This window comes from Oncorhynchus tshawytscha, linkage group LG04, assembly GCF_018296145.1.
Source record: "Oncorhynchus tshawytscha isolate Ot180627B linkage group LG04, Otsh_v2.0, whole genome shotgun sequence".
NCBI lineage: Eukaryota > Metazoa > Chordata > Actinopteri > Salmoniformes > Salmonidae > Oncorhynchus > Oncorhynchus tshawytscha.
Window position 1 is genome coordinate 57,754,327 of NC_056432.1, and position 15,809 is coordinate 57,770,135.

General features: G+C 42.6%; 1 protein-coding gene across 1 annotated transcript in view; it reads left to right on the forward strand.

Annotated features, from left to right (window-relative positions):
• The first annotated feature begins 7,273 nt into the window (after window positions 1–7,273).
• The window catches only part of LOC112249087 (A disintegrin and metalloproteinase with thrombospondin motifs 18-like), a 48,459-nt gene continuing 39,923 nt past the window's right edge, over window positions 7,274–15,809 (forward strand). The window contains exons 1-3 of the mRNA XM_024418730.2: window positions 7,274–7,622; window positions 7,739–7,817; window positions 8,587–8,906. Of these exons, the coding sequence (XP_024274498.1) occupies window positions 7,521–7,622; window positions 7,739–7,817; window positions 8,587–8,906 (501 nt within the window). The 5' untranslated portion in view covers window positions 7,274–7,520. The remainder of the gene's footprint in view (window positions 7,623–7,738; window positions 7,818–8,586; window positions 8,907–15,809) is intronic.

The following is a 15,809-nucleotide window of genomic DNA, read 5'->3' on the forward strand; positions in this document are numbered from 1 at the left end:
ACTGTACAAAGTTAGATGTGCGCTATTTGATAGATTCCCCCGCTCCCCCTACCTCGGGCCTCCAGTCGGGGTCCTGAGGTCAACCTACCCCTGCCCCCCTCCCCCTCTGACAAGGTTAATTGACCCACAGTCCCACACATGATATCATTGACGTGACGTGCAAATGTCACCATAACAGTTTTTTTGGGTGCAGGCGCCCTGTGATGCCGCCCTGGTCGGCTGCCCATGTCACCCGCCCATGTCACCCATACCTAAATCCGCCGCCGATTACGGTCACTATTCATTCTAAGCTTTTTAGTCGGTTGTTTAGTAATATAGGTTATTTGAGTGTCATGCATCATTATGGTTCCTATAAAGTTTCTCTATAAATGCATGCACAGGCATTTAGAAACACACAGGGACTTGTCCTTCAGCAACTGTTGTGATTCATGTTGGATCAATAAAGCTGGAGACAGTACATGACTCACTCATAATAAAAATCTTGAACAATCATTAAGTCATACTGGTGCATTTTACATTGAGATGGATAAACAAGAACACATGAAAGTCCATTTCTCATTCCTTTGATCATTGGTTTCTATGTGTGCTTGCTGTGTAGTGTATGTTTCTATATGTGTTTCCTATGACAATGTGAAACATTTGTGAATCAGTATGGGTGTGTGTGTGTGTGTGTGTGTGAATCTGTTTGCATCAAAGTGTGAGATGAGTGGCAGTTCACTTGAGAGGGGTCTGTCTTTGAGCCAGGCGGAGGCCAGGTGGCTTGGCTGGTGTAGCCCACCCCTCTAGGCCTTGGGCCCACCTATAGCGCAAGGTACAGTCTGGGGCCTGATAAGGCTCTTCTCTCTCTCTCATTCTGGGTTCTACTTCTAGTGCCTCTTACCAAAGAGTCCCAGATGGTTTGGACCAGGGCCAAATGGTACACTTTCTGATCACATCATCTAAAGTATGTTTAAGGGCCCTGGAGCCCAAAAGTATTGGGAAAAAGGGGTTGGCACTCTTCTCACTAAATCATTCAACTGAATATTATTTGTGACAGTAACTTGTTTTATTGTTTTCATTTGGGAACAGTGTAGAGGTCTGTTGCTGTTAAACATTCTGATTTGTCCATGGACAGTGGCATTAAAAAGTATTTGCCCCCTTTTATTATTTTCTCTACTTTTGCATATTTTTGATACTGAATGTTACCAGATCTTCAATCAAAACCAAATATTAGATAAAGGGAACCTGAATTTACAAATAACAAAAAATATATATACTTAATTGATTTAATTAACAAAGCTATGCATCATTCAATTCCCCTGTGTGAAAAAGTAATGTCCCCCTTACACTCAATACCTGGTTGTGCCACCTTCAGCTGCAATGACTGCAACCAAACACTTCCTGTAGTCGTTGATCAGTCTCTGACGTTGCTATGGAGGAATTCTGGCCCACTCATCCATGCAGAACTGCTTTAACTCAGCGACATTTGTGGTTTTCAAGTATGAACGGCTCATTTCAAGTCCTGCCACAACATCTGAATTGGGATTAGGTCTTGACTTTGACTAGGCCATTCCAAAACTTCAAATTTGTTGTTTTTTAGCCATATTCTTGTAGACTTCATTGTGTTTTGGATCATTGTCTTGCTGCATGACCAAGCTGCGCTTTAGCTTCAGCTCACAGACGGATGGCCTGACATTCTCCTGTAGAATTCTCTGATACAGAGCAGGATCCTGAGGCGGCAAAGCATCCCCAAACCATCACACTATCATCACCATGCTTGACCGTTGGTATGAGGTTCTTACTGTGGAATGCAGTGTTTGGTTTTCACCAGACATAATGGGACATAATAGGTTCCCATGACCCAGTCTACCCGAAGCGGTCCGACTTTCTTCCCATCTTGACCAAACATGTATTGCAGTAAACAACACACTGCCGCCACCACCAGGCCGTTCCTCTTGAGGTCAAAAATAGAATAGAATAGAATATAGAATAGCCATTTAGATGGAATATCATCAATCTACGTTGTTAGATTTGTGGAAATATATCATGCAATCTGTCCTTTAACCCTCTTTCAGTAAGTAGCCCTATCAGACACACACACAAATCAGTTAGCACGTCGATTTGTTTGAGGGCATGAAGAGATGGAGCGAAAAAAATACAAGTGCTGATTCAAAGGAAATGGGCAATGTCTTTCACCTGACATCTGGCTTAAAAGTAATGACATATTTTAAAACCTGTAATCGCCTCAAGATCAAAGTAAAACGGGGGAAATCCCACCACACACTCTGTATGTACAAATGTTCTCTCTACTGCTAAGCAAAACTCCTTTAATTTGCTTTGCAGTAATAAACCATTGGAGATGTTACTAGGTGTAACACTGCTGCTTGTTTGGTTGTGATTCTTGACACAATTTCTTGGGACAATAGCTTAGGTCAAATAGTTTATCCAGGAAACAACATCTGCCTTAAAACTAAACATCATCCTAGCTACACTCAGCTCTCCAGATAATCACATTGATCCGTGGTCTATGAGAATCTGTGCTATTAAATGAATAATGTTAAGCATAACATTGACCATTTTACATAAAAGGTGAGTCAGGTCTCCCCTGAAACATGTGATCTTGAGTTTTGGATGAGATAACAGTCAGACTGTGGTCTTCAGCAGCCATTAGGACTGGGATAACTGGGATGGAAGGAGAACTGGGATAAAGGGTTAAGCTTGCAGGTCAGTATTGAAAGGCGATTACCCAGTCCTGTAGACTGTTTGGGCTCTCGATGACAGAGAAAAATAAACAATTTGAGAGACCCCCCCACCATACCCCTCCACCCAATGTGTGTGTAACCGATGTGAAATGGCTAGCTAGTTAGCGGTGGTGCGCGCTAATAGCGTTTCAATCGGTGACGACACTCGCTCTGAGACCTTGAAGTAGTTGTTCCCTTTGCTCTGCAAGGGCTGTGGCTTTTGTGGCGCGATGGGTAATGATGCTTCGTGGGTGTCAGTTGTTGATGTGTGCAGAGGGTCCCTGGTTCGAGCCCAGGTAGGGATGAGGAGAGGGACGGAAACTATACTGTTACATGTGCTCATGTCACATCTTCTGATTGATGACCCCATAACCCAAGTGTGGATGCTGGAAGTAAGTACAGAGGAATCCAATTATGATATATGCTGAGGTTAGCCTATACAGTTTATCATTTGATTTAGCCTAATGTGTGGTCTTCAGTCAATCTCCCAAAAATGATGACCATGACTAAATCCTGACCCCCCCAAAAAAAGACATACGAACAGTGACTAATCTAAGTCAAATATCACTCCTCTAAACGACATAAAAAGTCATATGAAGTATTCCATGCATGCTCAATGATAAAAAGCATATGGCATCGGTGGCATGTCGTGCAGACAAAACAGGGTTATTTCTCTGCTCAGTTACGGAAAATCACATGGGCAAAGGACGAGCACTGACTGAGTGACAGGCAAACATATGGCTGCCACAGTGGCAACCACTAAAAGCACCAAAAATAAAATCTAGGAGAAATAGCAGAAATCCTCCCCCTAAAACGTTTGCAGATATGACCAGCAATGAAATTACAAGGAAATGAGGAGCAGATACAGGGAGCAGTATATGGATGCCGGCAAAAGAATCTGAACTCAAGCCACGGCTGGAAAAGGGACTGCCACACAATAAGCAAACAGACAAATTAAAAACAAACAAAACTAAAGGAGGAAAAGAGAATGGGAAAAAAACTTTAAAAAGTCTCTAAGGTTACCCTTTGGTTATGACCTCATTGAGTATTTGTGTTATTGGGTAAATAATTTGATTCAAAACAGAATTCACTAATTCTCTTTGCCAGTTCCCAGTGCAAATGCTGAGGAAACTGCTATGTCTTGCTTATGATAGCATAAGCTTTACATATTGAAATGACAGCAAGTGAGAGTTCTCGGTTCACAGTATGTACATTAGTTAATCAGGTCTTTTGTTGTCAGATGTCATGTCCTGCTGCGGTTTCTGGGATTTTATATCCGTCCCCACGAGAACCACACTGGTTACATGTATTCGTAATGTGATATCTTGTATTGCTCTCCTGAAACAAACAACTTAGCTGTCTGACAGGCTCCAATGAACAGAGAGGCTTGGGTGAACTTCTTGACTTTTGGGACATTTTGGACAGTTGGTTAAGCGTACCGTATATAAACTAATCTGTGAACACAGTGGTGTGGTGTGGCCTTGTTCAGTTTGGGGCCATCTGTGGCCACTCTACCCTGCATTGTCAGGACTGAAAAGAGAGAAGAAAGAGAAACATCGGAAAACAAGAACCATCTGGTAAACAACCACATTGTAGTCAAAGCAAAATGTGCTTTCCTGCCCTCTGTCCTACTTGCAATTCAACAGTTCCATAGGTTGAGCACATTAATAGGGCTGTGGGTGACTGGCCTGACACCGACGATGGCAACCACAGTATCTCAGAAAGATGATAAATATTAACTGCACAGACAACCAGACTCATAGAAAAAAAAGTGTTCATGCAGAACCCTTTAAACAGAGGGTTCTACATGGATCCGAAAAGAGTTCTCCCTGGAACCAAACAAGGTTCTCACTGGAACCAAAAAAGGGTTTTCCTATAGGGACAGCTGAAGAACCCTTTTGGAACCCTTTTTTCTAAGAGTGCAGAACCAAAGCTTTAGCTCTGAGAGCTGTTTGGTAACTAATTACACAAGTATAGTTCCCTGAACCACCTCCGTTACATTCAGCAGACGTGCTTATTTGACCCTTCACAATCTCATCACTTACTTACTGAAACTTTGGTAAGGTGATCAAAATCATATGTATTTTATACTTTAGCCCTAACTCCAATATCTGCAACAAGATGTTTTAAAATGATGTCATAAACTGGCAAAGTACACAGTTTTGTTTATTTTACTAGGCAAGTCAGTTAAGAACAAATTCTTATTTTCAATGACAGCCTAGGAACAGTGGGTTAAATGCCTTGCTCATGGGCAGAGAGACATATCTTTATGTTGTCAGCTCGGGGATTCAATCTGTCAACCTTTCGGTTACAAGTCCAACACTCTAACCACTAGGCTACCTGCCGCCCCGATAAATGAGTAAGAAACATAAGAATCATAAAATATAATACACAACCGTATGGTAAATACTGTCTATAATACCAAATAATTATGGCACTGAAAAGCTATAGACAGAGAACTGCAGAAGTAGGTTACACCTTTAGATGGACCAGTCGCAGCTGTCCTCTGTCAGCTCCCAGACATGGCAGGAGCTCAGGGGGCTTGCTGTGACACAGGTCACAGATGTGAAAGTGTGAAAAGTTGGTGGAGTGAGAGGTAATGGGTAGCTACAGCTGAGGTGTCCGTGTGCTACAGGTTGGCCTAGACTGCGTCATGTCATGAGTGCAAAACATCCTACCCATACAGCCCACGGATACAGAAATATTATAACACATGAATAGGCAAATACTTGGATTCTGAATCATTTCACAGAGTGGCCTACCATCAAAAACAAGGGAGGAAATGCATCCCATAACATGGAAATAGCTGTTCTATCATTCAGCCTACAGTAGCAGCCAATGTGTGGTGTTCAATGTAGGCCTACATTCCATGAGACTTGTTTGATGCAAGAAACCACTTTACAAAATAAAACACATTATTATTCCCATAGCATTATTACAGAGAATCAGACAATTTATGCTACCCTCTGCCTATGGTCTACTTACCTTAGTTTATTGAAGCCGGTCTCCAAATACACCACTGCCCCATTAACACAGAAAAAGGCTCTTTACCTGACTTACTTTTCAAAGAAATGTACACGTTTTGTGCTCTTGTAGGAAGCAATCACTCCCCTATTGCTGACTTCAAATGATCTATAACTGAGCCAATAACTCACTAATTAGCAAACAAAATGTGCGCAAGTGGCTACATGCAGCTCTTGCTTTGATCTCAAAACAAGCGCATGTACTCATGACCGCTCATTCGTGTAAACAGTCCAGGTCAAAGTTAACTTCACAGATAAAAAAAAGTAAATTTCACAGATCCATATATGGCAATAGTCTATTTGCATATAGGCCCACTGCAGCTCTGATTGGTTATACCGCAATGGTCTGTGTAGATTACGGGCTGTGTCGTGCGTGTCCAATGCGTTCTGCCTTCAACAAAATCTCGTACAGTTAGTTTTGCATACTAAATCTTGCATAGTTCGTTTTGTTTCGGTACGTTGCATTGAAAGTGGCTAATATTGCATTGATTCGATCACAATTTCTACAGTAAAGGGAACGTTGATAGTGTTAGCTAACAGGGGAAACTCTAGAAAATTGAGTGAAGTTCAATCTCGTGCTTCTCTGCATGGGTTGATACCGTTTTCTTCTGCGCGGCAGTCCGGGGGGAGCTGGGCGGCAGTCTCCGGGGTACTGCGCGCAGTTTAGAAGCGTACGTTGCCCCTAACATAATTTCCAGGGTACGGGTTTAACAGGGCCGGTTCAGGCATACACGACGTAAAAGGTCGTTTAGGGGCCCCAGTCGCTAGTATTGGCCACTAGCCTATACTCTTCTTGACTAAGGCGGGATAGTGACCAAGCCACTGACACATCTGCTAAATGAAAAAAACATAGTAGGCTGCACGACTGAAAAACTAACCCAAAATGTGCAAAACATTATCCCTTTATGTTTACACGTAATTCACCAATTTGTGTGAATGACCTGTTGTAGAATAGAAAGGTTTGCCTATAATAACACATAGTTTGTTAATCTCTCTACTCTGGCCCTACATTTCATACAAAGGTCAGTCAGGTGGGCAATTTTTTACGCAACTCCAGAAGTGGAATGAAAATCTGACCTTGAATTATAGGCTACACAATTTACATCCAATCAAATACTTTCTCTATTTTCATTAATTTGGAAAGTTGCATAGACCTGCAATATTAATTGAAGAGCTTTATAGGTCAATTCAACAAAAAAATGCGTGAAAAAAATACGGAATTTCCTGATGATGAATACTTTTTGCAAATCCAATCAGTTTCCACATGATTCAACATCATCACATATATATATATATATATATATATTTGGGGGGGGTTGAAATGAAACAACGTGGAAACAACGTTGATTTAACCTGTTTTTGCCCGGTGGGTTGTGCGGGGAGCACGAATTTGTTAAACTCAACACTGAGCCAAAGATAGTTAAGAGCTTTCCTGCACAACAGTAGGCTACTCATCTCAGAGAAGATGATGCTCTTTGCTGATTGGCCCATCTCCGTTTCCACCCGCTGGTGCTACTTACGGTCTGCAGGAGCTGACTGTCACTGTTCACTGTAGAGAGCACAGTCAGCACTCCGGCGATTTGCTACCTGTTTCAGAAAGACGCACGAGTGCGCTTTACCTCTCCAGGCACAGCCAAATGGACCCGGCGGACTAGACGTGATTACATGTAAAAGGCACCTAAAGAAATCAGCAATGTCGTACAGTTGCATTATCCGCTGCCACAGGTTATTACTTCTGTGTTTGTTGAGGAGGTAACAGAGGACATTGCATGCCAACATGGATTGCCTTTTTCTTTTGATATGGACTTTGCCTATCCCACTTGTCAGCTGCACATCAGTGAAGATTTTATCCACTCTGTGGTTCTGGAACACATTGAAGGCAGGTGACAATTAACTGTATCATCAGATATACTTTTAAATTGCAGTAGGCTGCCTGTTACAGTACACTGTTGCGCTTGTTGTGCCATTAACTTGTTGCTACCTGTCGTTTTGCAGACGCTGCATATCTACTGCTCACATTCCATTTACACTGTTTCGTCCACTTTTGCCAGTGACACCAGTGGACTGAATCATGGTTTGTATTTTGCACGGGCCGGTTGTTTACTTCTCTCCATAACTGATAAGACAATGGTTACTAACAACATTGTAGTCTGCAGCAGTCTGTAACTTTTACAATCTTTTCGAATGAAACAATAACAAAGCTACTGTTCAGAAAGAATCAAACGCATTACTTGTATGTGTTGTGTCAGGTTTATCGATGAGTCACCAGGTAAAGCGCTCATGGTGCCTTGCGCGCATACTGCCTCTCTCGTCTTCTTGGCTGGTAAATTTAAGCCACGCGCGTTTGCCGGTGAAGGAATTCCCTGCAGAAGCGGCAGTTTCCTCCTTGAGCAGCCGGCGACGGGGCGGGTAGAGTTTAGATGATTTACATTCTTTGATTTACCAATGAGAGTGGATGTGACTGTAAAAAAAGATTTGGATTTGTTTCTGGGCGTTCCTATTAGGCCTACGTGGCGTCTGATACTGTTCCTAAATGATGGGTGTCTTTGCTCTTATTGAATAACTGTTTATTAGATTAATATAGGCTATGGTAGTGGAATAAGGTTTACAACCTTTGGATCTGAAACTTGGTTTGATTATGAAAGACCCGAATACACAAGCCAGTATGATATCAAATTCTCCCCTCATAAGTCACTTAAATATTATAACACTGTTTGATCAATTATACCGTGATCAGTATAAACAGACTAGAGGGAGTTGAAATGTGTGCAAATGCTTGTGCCAATAAGATTAACTTATTGGATGTGGGTTTGGTGGTGACCTTTTCTGTGGTTCTCCCCCAGATTACATGTTTGTGACGCCAATTGAGGTGGATGCTCGGGGTGGGTATGTGTCCCACGATATGCTGCGGCGAGGCCGGAATAAGAGGTCCCTGTCGTCCATGGGGGGCCCTGTACACTACAGGCTCTCTGCCTTCGGGAGGGACATGCACCTGGACTTACAGCCTGCCATGGTAGTGGCAGAGGGCTTCACAGTACAGGTACTGGGGACAGAGGGCATCACCACATTGGCACAGGAGCCAGCCCATCAGGACTGCTTGTATCAGGGATTCATACGCAACCTCACAGCTTCCTCTGCAGCCATATCTACATGTTCTGGCTTGGTAAGTGTCCCCTTGAGTCGTTAAACATTACCCTGCGTCAGGAAACATACACCTGTTTTTTCTCTCTCGTGATTTAGATTTGTCTTGTGTCAAACCACCTTTTTATGTTATGCAAAATAAGCAATGAAAGAGAAAAAGAGTGTGTTTCTGTTTCTGTGTGTGAGGAAGAGAGAGGGAGAGAGGGGTGTGTGTGTGGGAGTGAGAAAGAGGGGGGAGTGGGGAGAAGAAGGGAGGAGAGTGGAAAAGAGACAGTTCTGTTTTTTTAAAGTTGCTGGCCTTAGTGTCTCTCTCACTATTTCCTCCCTTAGGCGGACAAGCAAATCACATGTCCCACCCCGGACACTAGGCCTCCATAAAACATGCCTTTATTTTTGCCAATAGCCTCTACCTCCTTTGCTCCTTGCTCTTTTGTCCCTTGTTTGCCCTGCTTCCCCATCTCCCTTGTTCAGTGCAATTAAACCCTGAGTGAAGTTTCAGCCGCTTGGCTGGCAGTGCTAATCTTTGTATTGTTCTTTTCATTAGTAGGAGTTTCTCCACAATTAAACAGCAGTGACCCATTATTTTTAAAACTGTGCAAGGACACAATGTAATTTGGGAGCAGACGCATTTGAATAGACTGGAAGGACTCTTTGATCTGTTTTTCTCCTCCCCAGTTTTTCTCCTCCCCAGTTATCCTTTTTTCTCTTCCCAAGGATGACCCGAGGGCCATCAGAAATGCACTTAGTCTATCGTTTCTTAAAATGTGCTTCTACTTTTAGATTTCAGATGGAAGGGAGGGAGAGCCACATTAAAAGACCTACTTTTACAGTAGTACATTAAAACTGAATAAAGGGGAAGAGAGGAAAATGCACAAGAAAGAAGGTCTGTCTGTTGCACTGAAAGAGTGCATAGCCTGGAGGAGTTTAACCCCACATGTCATCTCCCCTTCACGAGGAGCTTTGGATTAAGTACAAATGAGGACCCATTCATCCCTGTTGATCCTCAGCAGCTTCTTTTGCCTAGAAACAGAGGATAACTGGCAGCCTGTTTGGGTGAGAGCTAGATTTTTTTTCTGCAAGAAGAATGTTAATTCCGAGTTTAGAGTGGCACTCCGAGGGAGGATGGTTGCTCTCTCTATGGGCCGATGGAGGCCCTCTTTGTGGTAGTGTAGGTCTTTTCTGCTGGCACACAGACAGACAGCCGGTCAGAGAAGCCCCGGCCTCCACAGTCCGCCCACGCTGGTCCTCTTAACTACTGTTTGGGTGCATCATGCCCCAGCAGATGGAGGGGGATTCTGTTTTTAAATCAAGAACAGGCAGACTCTGTATTAAGACCGGGGATAGGGGATTTGCTTAGTCAATCCTGAATAATTTAACATGGTGTTTTTAATTACACTCCTCATGAGAAGGACATGTACTTCCTTTGTCTGTCGAAAGTATTTTCTCTTTTTCTCTTTTCTGCTGACCTCAAATGACTTGAAGGCATCAGTTTAAAAAAAAAATTGCTGGTTGCACACAGGAGTTCTCTGCCTGCATTCTCTGGTCCAGAGGTCACGGTGGTTGACCTCAGTCACTCCCTCTTTCAGGGTCATGCTGGCCTCAGTTCCTCTGTAGTGCAAGTTCAAAGCTGCTGTCCCATTCCTCTGTGAATGCAGGGAGAGATAAATTAGAGCTCTGCTGTCCTCCCCAGGTCACCACTCCGTACACTGGGTGACAGAGCCAGCCCTTCCTCACAAGGATCAGACCCCAAAAGCTGAACTGAACTCAACAAGAACAGTAGGCTTGGATGCACTCTCTGAGACCTTCATTAATATGTCATTTATTATCTTATTGGACGGCGGGATCATTGGTGTGTGGGCCAGCTATATTGTCTGGCTGTTGAGCCATTAGATTGCCCCTTCAGCGGATTCCGGTTCTCTGGCTAAGCGTGTCCGACCATGACAAACTCAGCCATGACCTTTCCCAAGCCCCCTCTTCCACGTTAGGATGCATGTCTCTTTAGTCTATACAGTTACAGCCACACCTTCGAAGGTTTTAAGTGCTAGCTGAGAAAACGATGAAACACGTTTCTGATAAGATTTCAAGTTCATCTAGGGGGCATATTTTATGTGGTTGAAACAGTCTGCTTGCATAAAAGTGTCAAAGATAACAAGTTACGCACGCATTCACATTTTCTCAAGAGATGCTGAAAGAAAGGAATCATATTTCTCCACTCCTGTTCCGAGACAAAATTAACATTTGTTGTATAATGTTACTGCAATAAATGCATAATTCTGCTAGAGTTAATATTATATTACTCTACATGTGAGAGGTTATAGGCCTACAGTCAGTGTCCAGATTGCAGTTATTATTCCATTTAACCCATATGAACTTCAATTATGAATATTCTGTTTATTTACAGATACAGGGATACTCGTGAACGGGATATCAAAGGTTCATGTAAACAGCTTATTCCGAGTAAGACCAAAAGCGGGATATGAGCTACCATCCGGAATACTGTGCGCATGTAAACGTGGTCTCTCTGAGACATCTCTCTTTTCAGTGTTTCCTGTGGTATTAAAGCAGGTCACTCTCTCTTAGGTAACCACATATATTCTGAGAACAGGTTGTTGTTGTTCTTCTTTATTTTCGAAACGAGGCTGGGAGGGCTAGGTGTATTCTTTTCCCACAACCCCTGTAGAGTTGTAGACCGGTTCTAATTAGGGAGGTAATTGAGTCTGTTTTGATGTGTACTAGGGGTCTTTTTTAATGACCCCCATGTACTAGGGGATGAGTGTGAAAACAAACCTCCCCTTTTCCTTTCCTTTCTCTCATTCCCCAGCTTGTTGCTCTCTGACACCTCAAAGGAGGCTGTTTATTTTGCTCAGGGTCTTATTGCAGGGACAGTTGTGATATCCTTTAACAATGATCTGAGGAAAGGAAACACGTCAGCAGACATGCACATTTGACTGTCTCAACAAGGTGTAAGTCGTAGGACGTTCCACTGTGTGGAGAGAAAAAAAAAGACACTCATTCTCTTCCCGTGGTGTGGTATACGTCATATAACTGGTTTAGTGGGATTATTTAAAAAAAATCAGAATTATAGTCCTACATATATTACTAAACATGAGTTATAGGTGATGTAGTACTTTTCTCTGTAGAGTATCATATTTAAATGTTGTGCACAGGCCTGAAATAAACAAGATGGCTGATGCTCAGTTCTTTCTCAGCACCTCATATGACCTACTGTAAACCACAACTCTCTCTGCTCAGTGTCCCATGGGCTCCATCTCCCCACAATGGGCTCCATATGGATGCAGGGCGTACAGGTCGTAGGGCTGAGTCTGACACATGATGAGGAATTCTCAGGTAGGACTTTGGGCATTTGTACTTGTCCATTTTCATAAGAGGACTGGACAAATTGGAACATCTGTTGGAACTCTGTAGTTACTCTGGCTCCCTAGTCCCACTCATAACTCATAGGCTGTTATGCCACATACGACGTGAGCCGGTCATGTTGTGAGCGCTGCAGAGGGAGATTCCCTGGTGGTCTCCGTGGTGACAATGATGTAGTGCCCACCGCTAGATGCCAGTAGGAGAGGGAGCCAGGCCCTTGCCATTCTGCTCTTGTCACAGGCATTGTGCTCGGGTTTCTCACACAAGACGAATGAGGAGTGTTGAAGTGGTCGTCACTTCACAAAGCAGAATCCATACATATTCCTCGACCCGTCTGTGTCAGCACAATAGATGCAGTACCCCTTTTGTTAGACAATAAGTTATTTTCCGACAACGGTTCTGGCTTGTCGTTAAATGAGGATAGGGTTTTGACCTGTATGGCTGCTTTAGTGAACAATTTTTCTCTGTATATAAGACGTGCACAAACATGGTTGCAGAACAGACCAAATCAACATTTATTGGTTGCAGATATTGCAGATGTTATCACAGGTGCAGCTAAATGCTGGTGTTTCTAGCTCCAACAGTGCAGCAATACGTAGCAATACAAAATAATACACACATAATCCAAAAAGTAAAAAATAAAGAAATTAAGTAATGTCGTAACGAATCCAATTAACAACCCACATAGCAATGTAACAGTAATCCAAATGCAACCTACACGTATCTACACTGGATGAATTTACACAAGGAATATTCTAGGAATGATATGTACAGCAGTAGATATATTAGAGTGAGCTATGTCAAGAATCCAGTATATAAATAAATATGCTGTGTGCATAAACAGTGTAACTAAAATGCCATGTACAGTAGTAGAAATATTAGTATGAGCTATGTCGAGAACACAGTATTTAAATGCACAGTACACAACCCCATAGTAAAATGGATAGAATTGCAGGAAATTAGCTTCCTGAGTCCGGGAATATAAATGATACATACGTATGTATGTATGTGAATGGTGGGTATAGACAGTATGGACAGTATGTGAATAGAAAAGGTGTGTGTGTGTGTGTGTGTAGCAGTAGATTCTTTATTTATCAAAGTTTTATTTGATCAGGGAGTCATACTGAGACCAAGGTCTATTTTACAGATGAGCCTTGACTTACAGAAATGACAGAAAATACACACATGAAAATATAAATACAAAATGCAAGTAGAAAGAAAAACACATTCATAAAAAACAAACACATTCATCAATAAGAAGGTCCTCAATCAGCGATATAGGATGAGCCATGTCTAGAATACAGTATGTACATATAAAGTGGGTAAAACAGTATGGAAATATTATTAAAGTGACTGGTGTTCAATGACTGTACATAGGGCAAAAGTCTCTTAAGGTGCAGGGTGGAGTACTGGATGGTAGCTGGCTAGTGACCGTGTCCGAGGTTCAGGGCAGAGTACTGGAAGCAATGGAAACAGTAAAGATGTTAGCTTAAATTGAACACAGAACCATATACAGTGTATCCCATATTTACTTCAATTTCCCTTTCCCCCTCATATCCTCTCCTTTTCTCTATTTCTGACCTCTGGTGAGTTTGGGAGGGACTGACTGCCTGAAATAGTGGACTTCCCAATTTGGCCACCTGCTGAGTCATCATCCACTGTCAGAGGAAGTTGCTTGGTCCCAACTGGCCTGACAGGAAAATGAGGTGAACCTTGCCCATTTCGATTCAGCTGATAAGGGGGCTCTATAACATCATTAGCCATGGTGTTTCCAGGCCCACCTGTGCTTTATTTGGAGAACAAGGGCTGCTCAGTGGGTGTCTATGCTCTTTAAAGGCAATTAGTGACGCCACACACTCTGTGGAATGCTCTAGGCTAACGCTGAGGGAAACTCAAATCATTATTGGCCAGGTCGAATGATAGACACGGAGACATAGTCCGCTCACACAGACGAGGGCTGTATTTTGGACTGATAATGGCCTGTATCCTTTTACCATAGCTGACAGACACTGAGTGATGTGGATGCTCTGGTCTGTATTCGCCGACACTTTGGTCACATGTAACGCTGAGCTGGAGTGCAGATGTGTTTCAGAGCTTTATAATCACTGGGTTTGGGTTTCTCACACATCTCTCTCCCAGTCTTTAACAGCATGTAAGCACTTACTAATTTAAAATATAATGTCATGGTTGGGAGCCTTAAAAGCAGCTACAGTTTACACAAAGACAAGCTAATTACGTTTCCCCCCGCAACAGATCCTAAGGAACGAGCTATAAATTGTGTCTCGCACTTACACTGAAGACATGCATGGTCGAAATGTGTAAATGTGTAAGGTTACGTGTGTGTAGTCACAGGCCTCGGAAAACCACATGAAAGCAAAAGCAAAGTCGTGTTGTAATAGCTTCCATAGGAAAGTCCTCTGAGACCATTGGTGTATTTGCTAATTCCCAACAACATAGACCGTTGGGTTCGGAAAACTGTCTCCTCAGAGTAACCATGTGCATGTTATGCTGTAAACTGAGAACGGTGGTGGTGGTGGGGGGGGGGTCGTCTGATGTCTGCAGGTCTGAGGAGAAATAGACTGGTGTTTAACAGAGGACATCTCCCTCTAATCTGTGTAACTCTTACAAGTGTACATTTAAGGAAATCACTAGAGGTCTGCCACATCAATATTACTTGAAGTCTCAGGACCTGGTGTCTCTTTGCTCCCTGTGAAATTCCATAAATCTCAAGTACCTTTCAGAGGATATATGTTGTCATGAATAACATCCATTTAACAGCATGTTACTATACATAGCAAAACATGTATTAAATGTAATGCCGGAAATAATACAGTACATTGAGGTATGTACCTGATATCACCTGATATTACTATCAGTATCTGATATTAGTGATATTTTATGGCTACTAGTATGCTTATGTTTTCTTTGCAAGTTGTCCCTCCAGTGTTCTACTTTTACATTTCATCTGGCAGTTCTTCTAGTCTTCTCAGGACTCTCACAGACATACAGTTCAGGCAGAACAAGAAGAGAGACGCACCACATCCCGACAGATGGAATCAATTTCCTCCCATTATCAAGCATAGGCACCTCCATATGCTAACTGCTGGAAGATGTTGATAGATATTTTACAGTGAAGTTTGGTATGTTTCTGAGACAAATGGAATACATGTGTGATAATTGAGTGTGAGGTGGTGTGGGGGCTTGGCAGACAATGGGAAGCGCTAGCTAGCTAACATTGGATTTCCTCCAGGGTGTTGGTTAACGTTTGTTGTGGGTTAAAGGGGAGCAGGCACATCACAACAGGAAGTGGCTAGCGAGATTCCAGGCTAATATGCTAATAGATTTACACAGATAGGGGTTGGAACCTGGAAGAGGTACTTTGTCTCCTCCATCTTTGTCTCTTTTACAGTTTCAGTCTGTGTGAGTAATTCGGTCGCTGTCAGATTTGTTAATATTGCTACAGGCTTAGTTCAGGGTAGCTTCACAAAACATATGCAAATGTTAAAAATGGGCTCATCTGGGATGAAGGACTACTGTCACCACTGCAAAA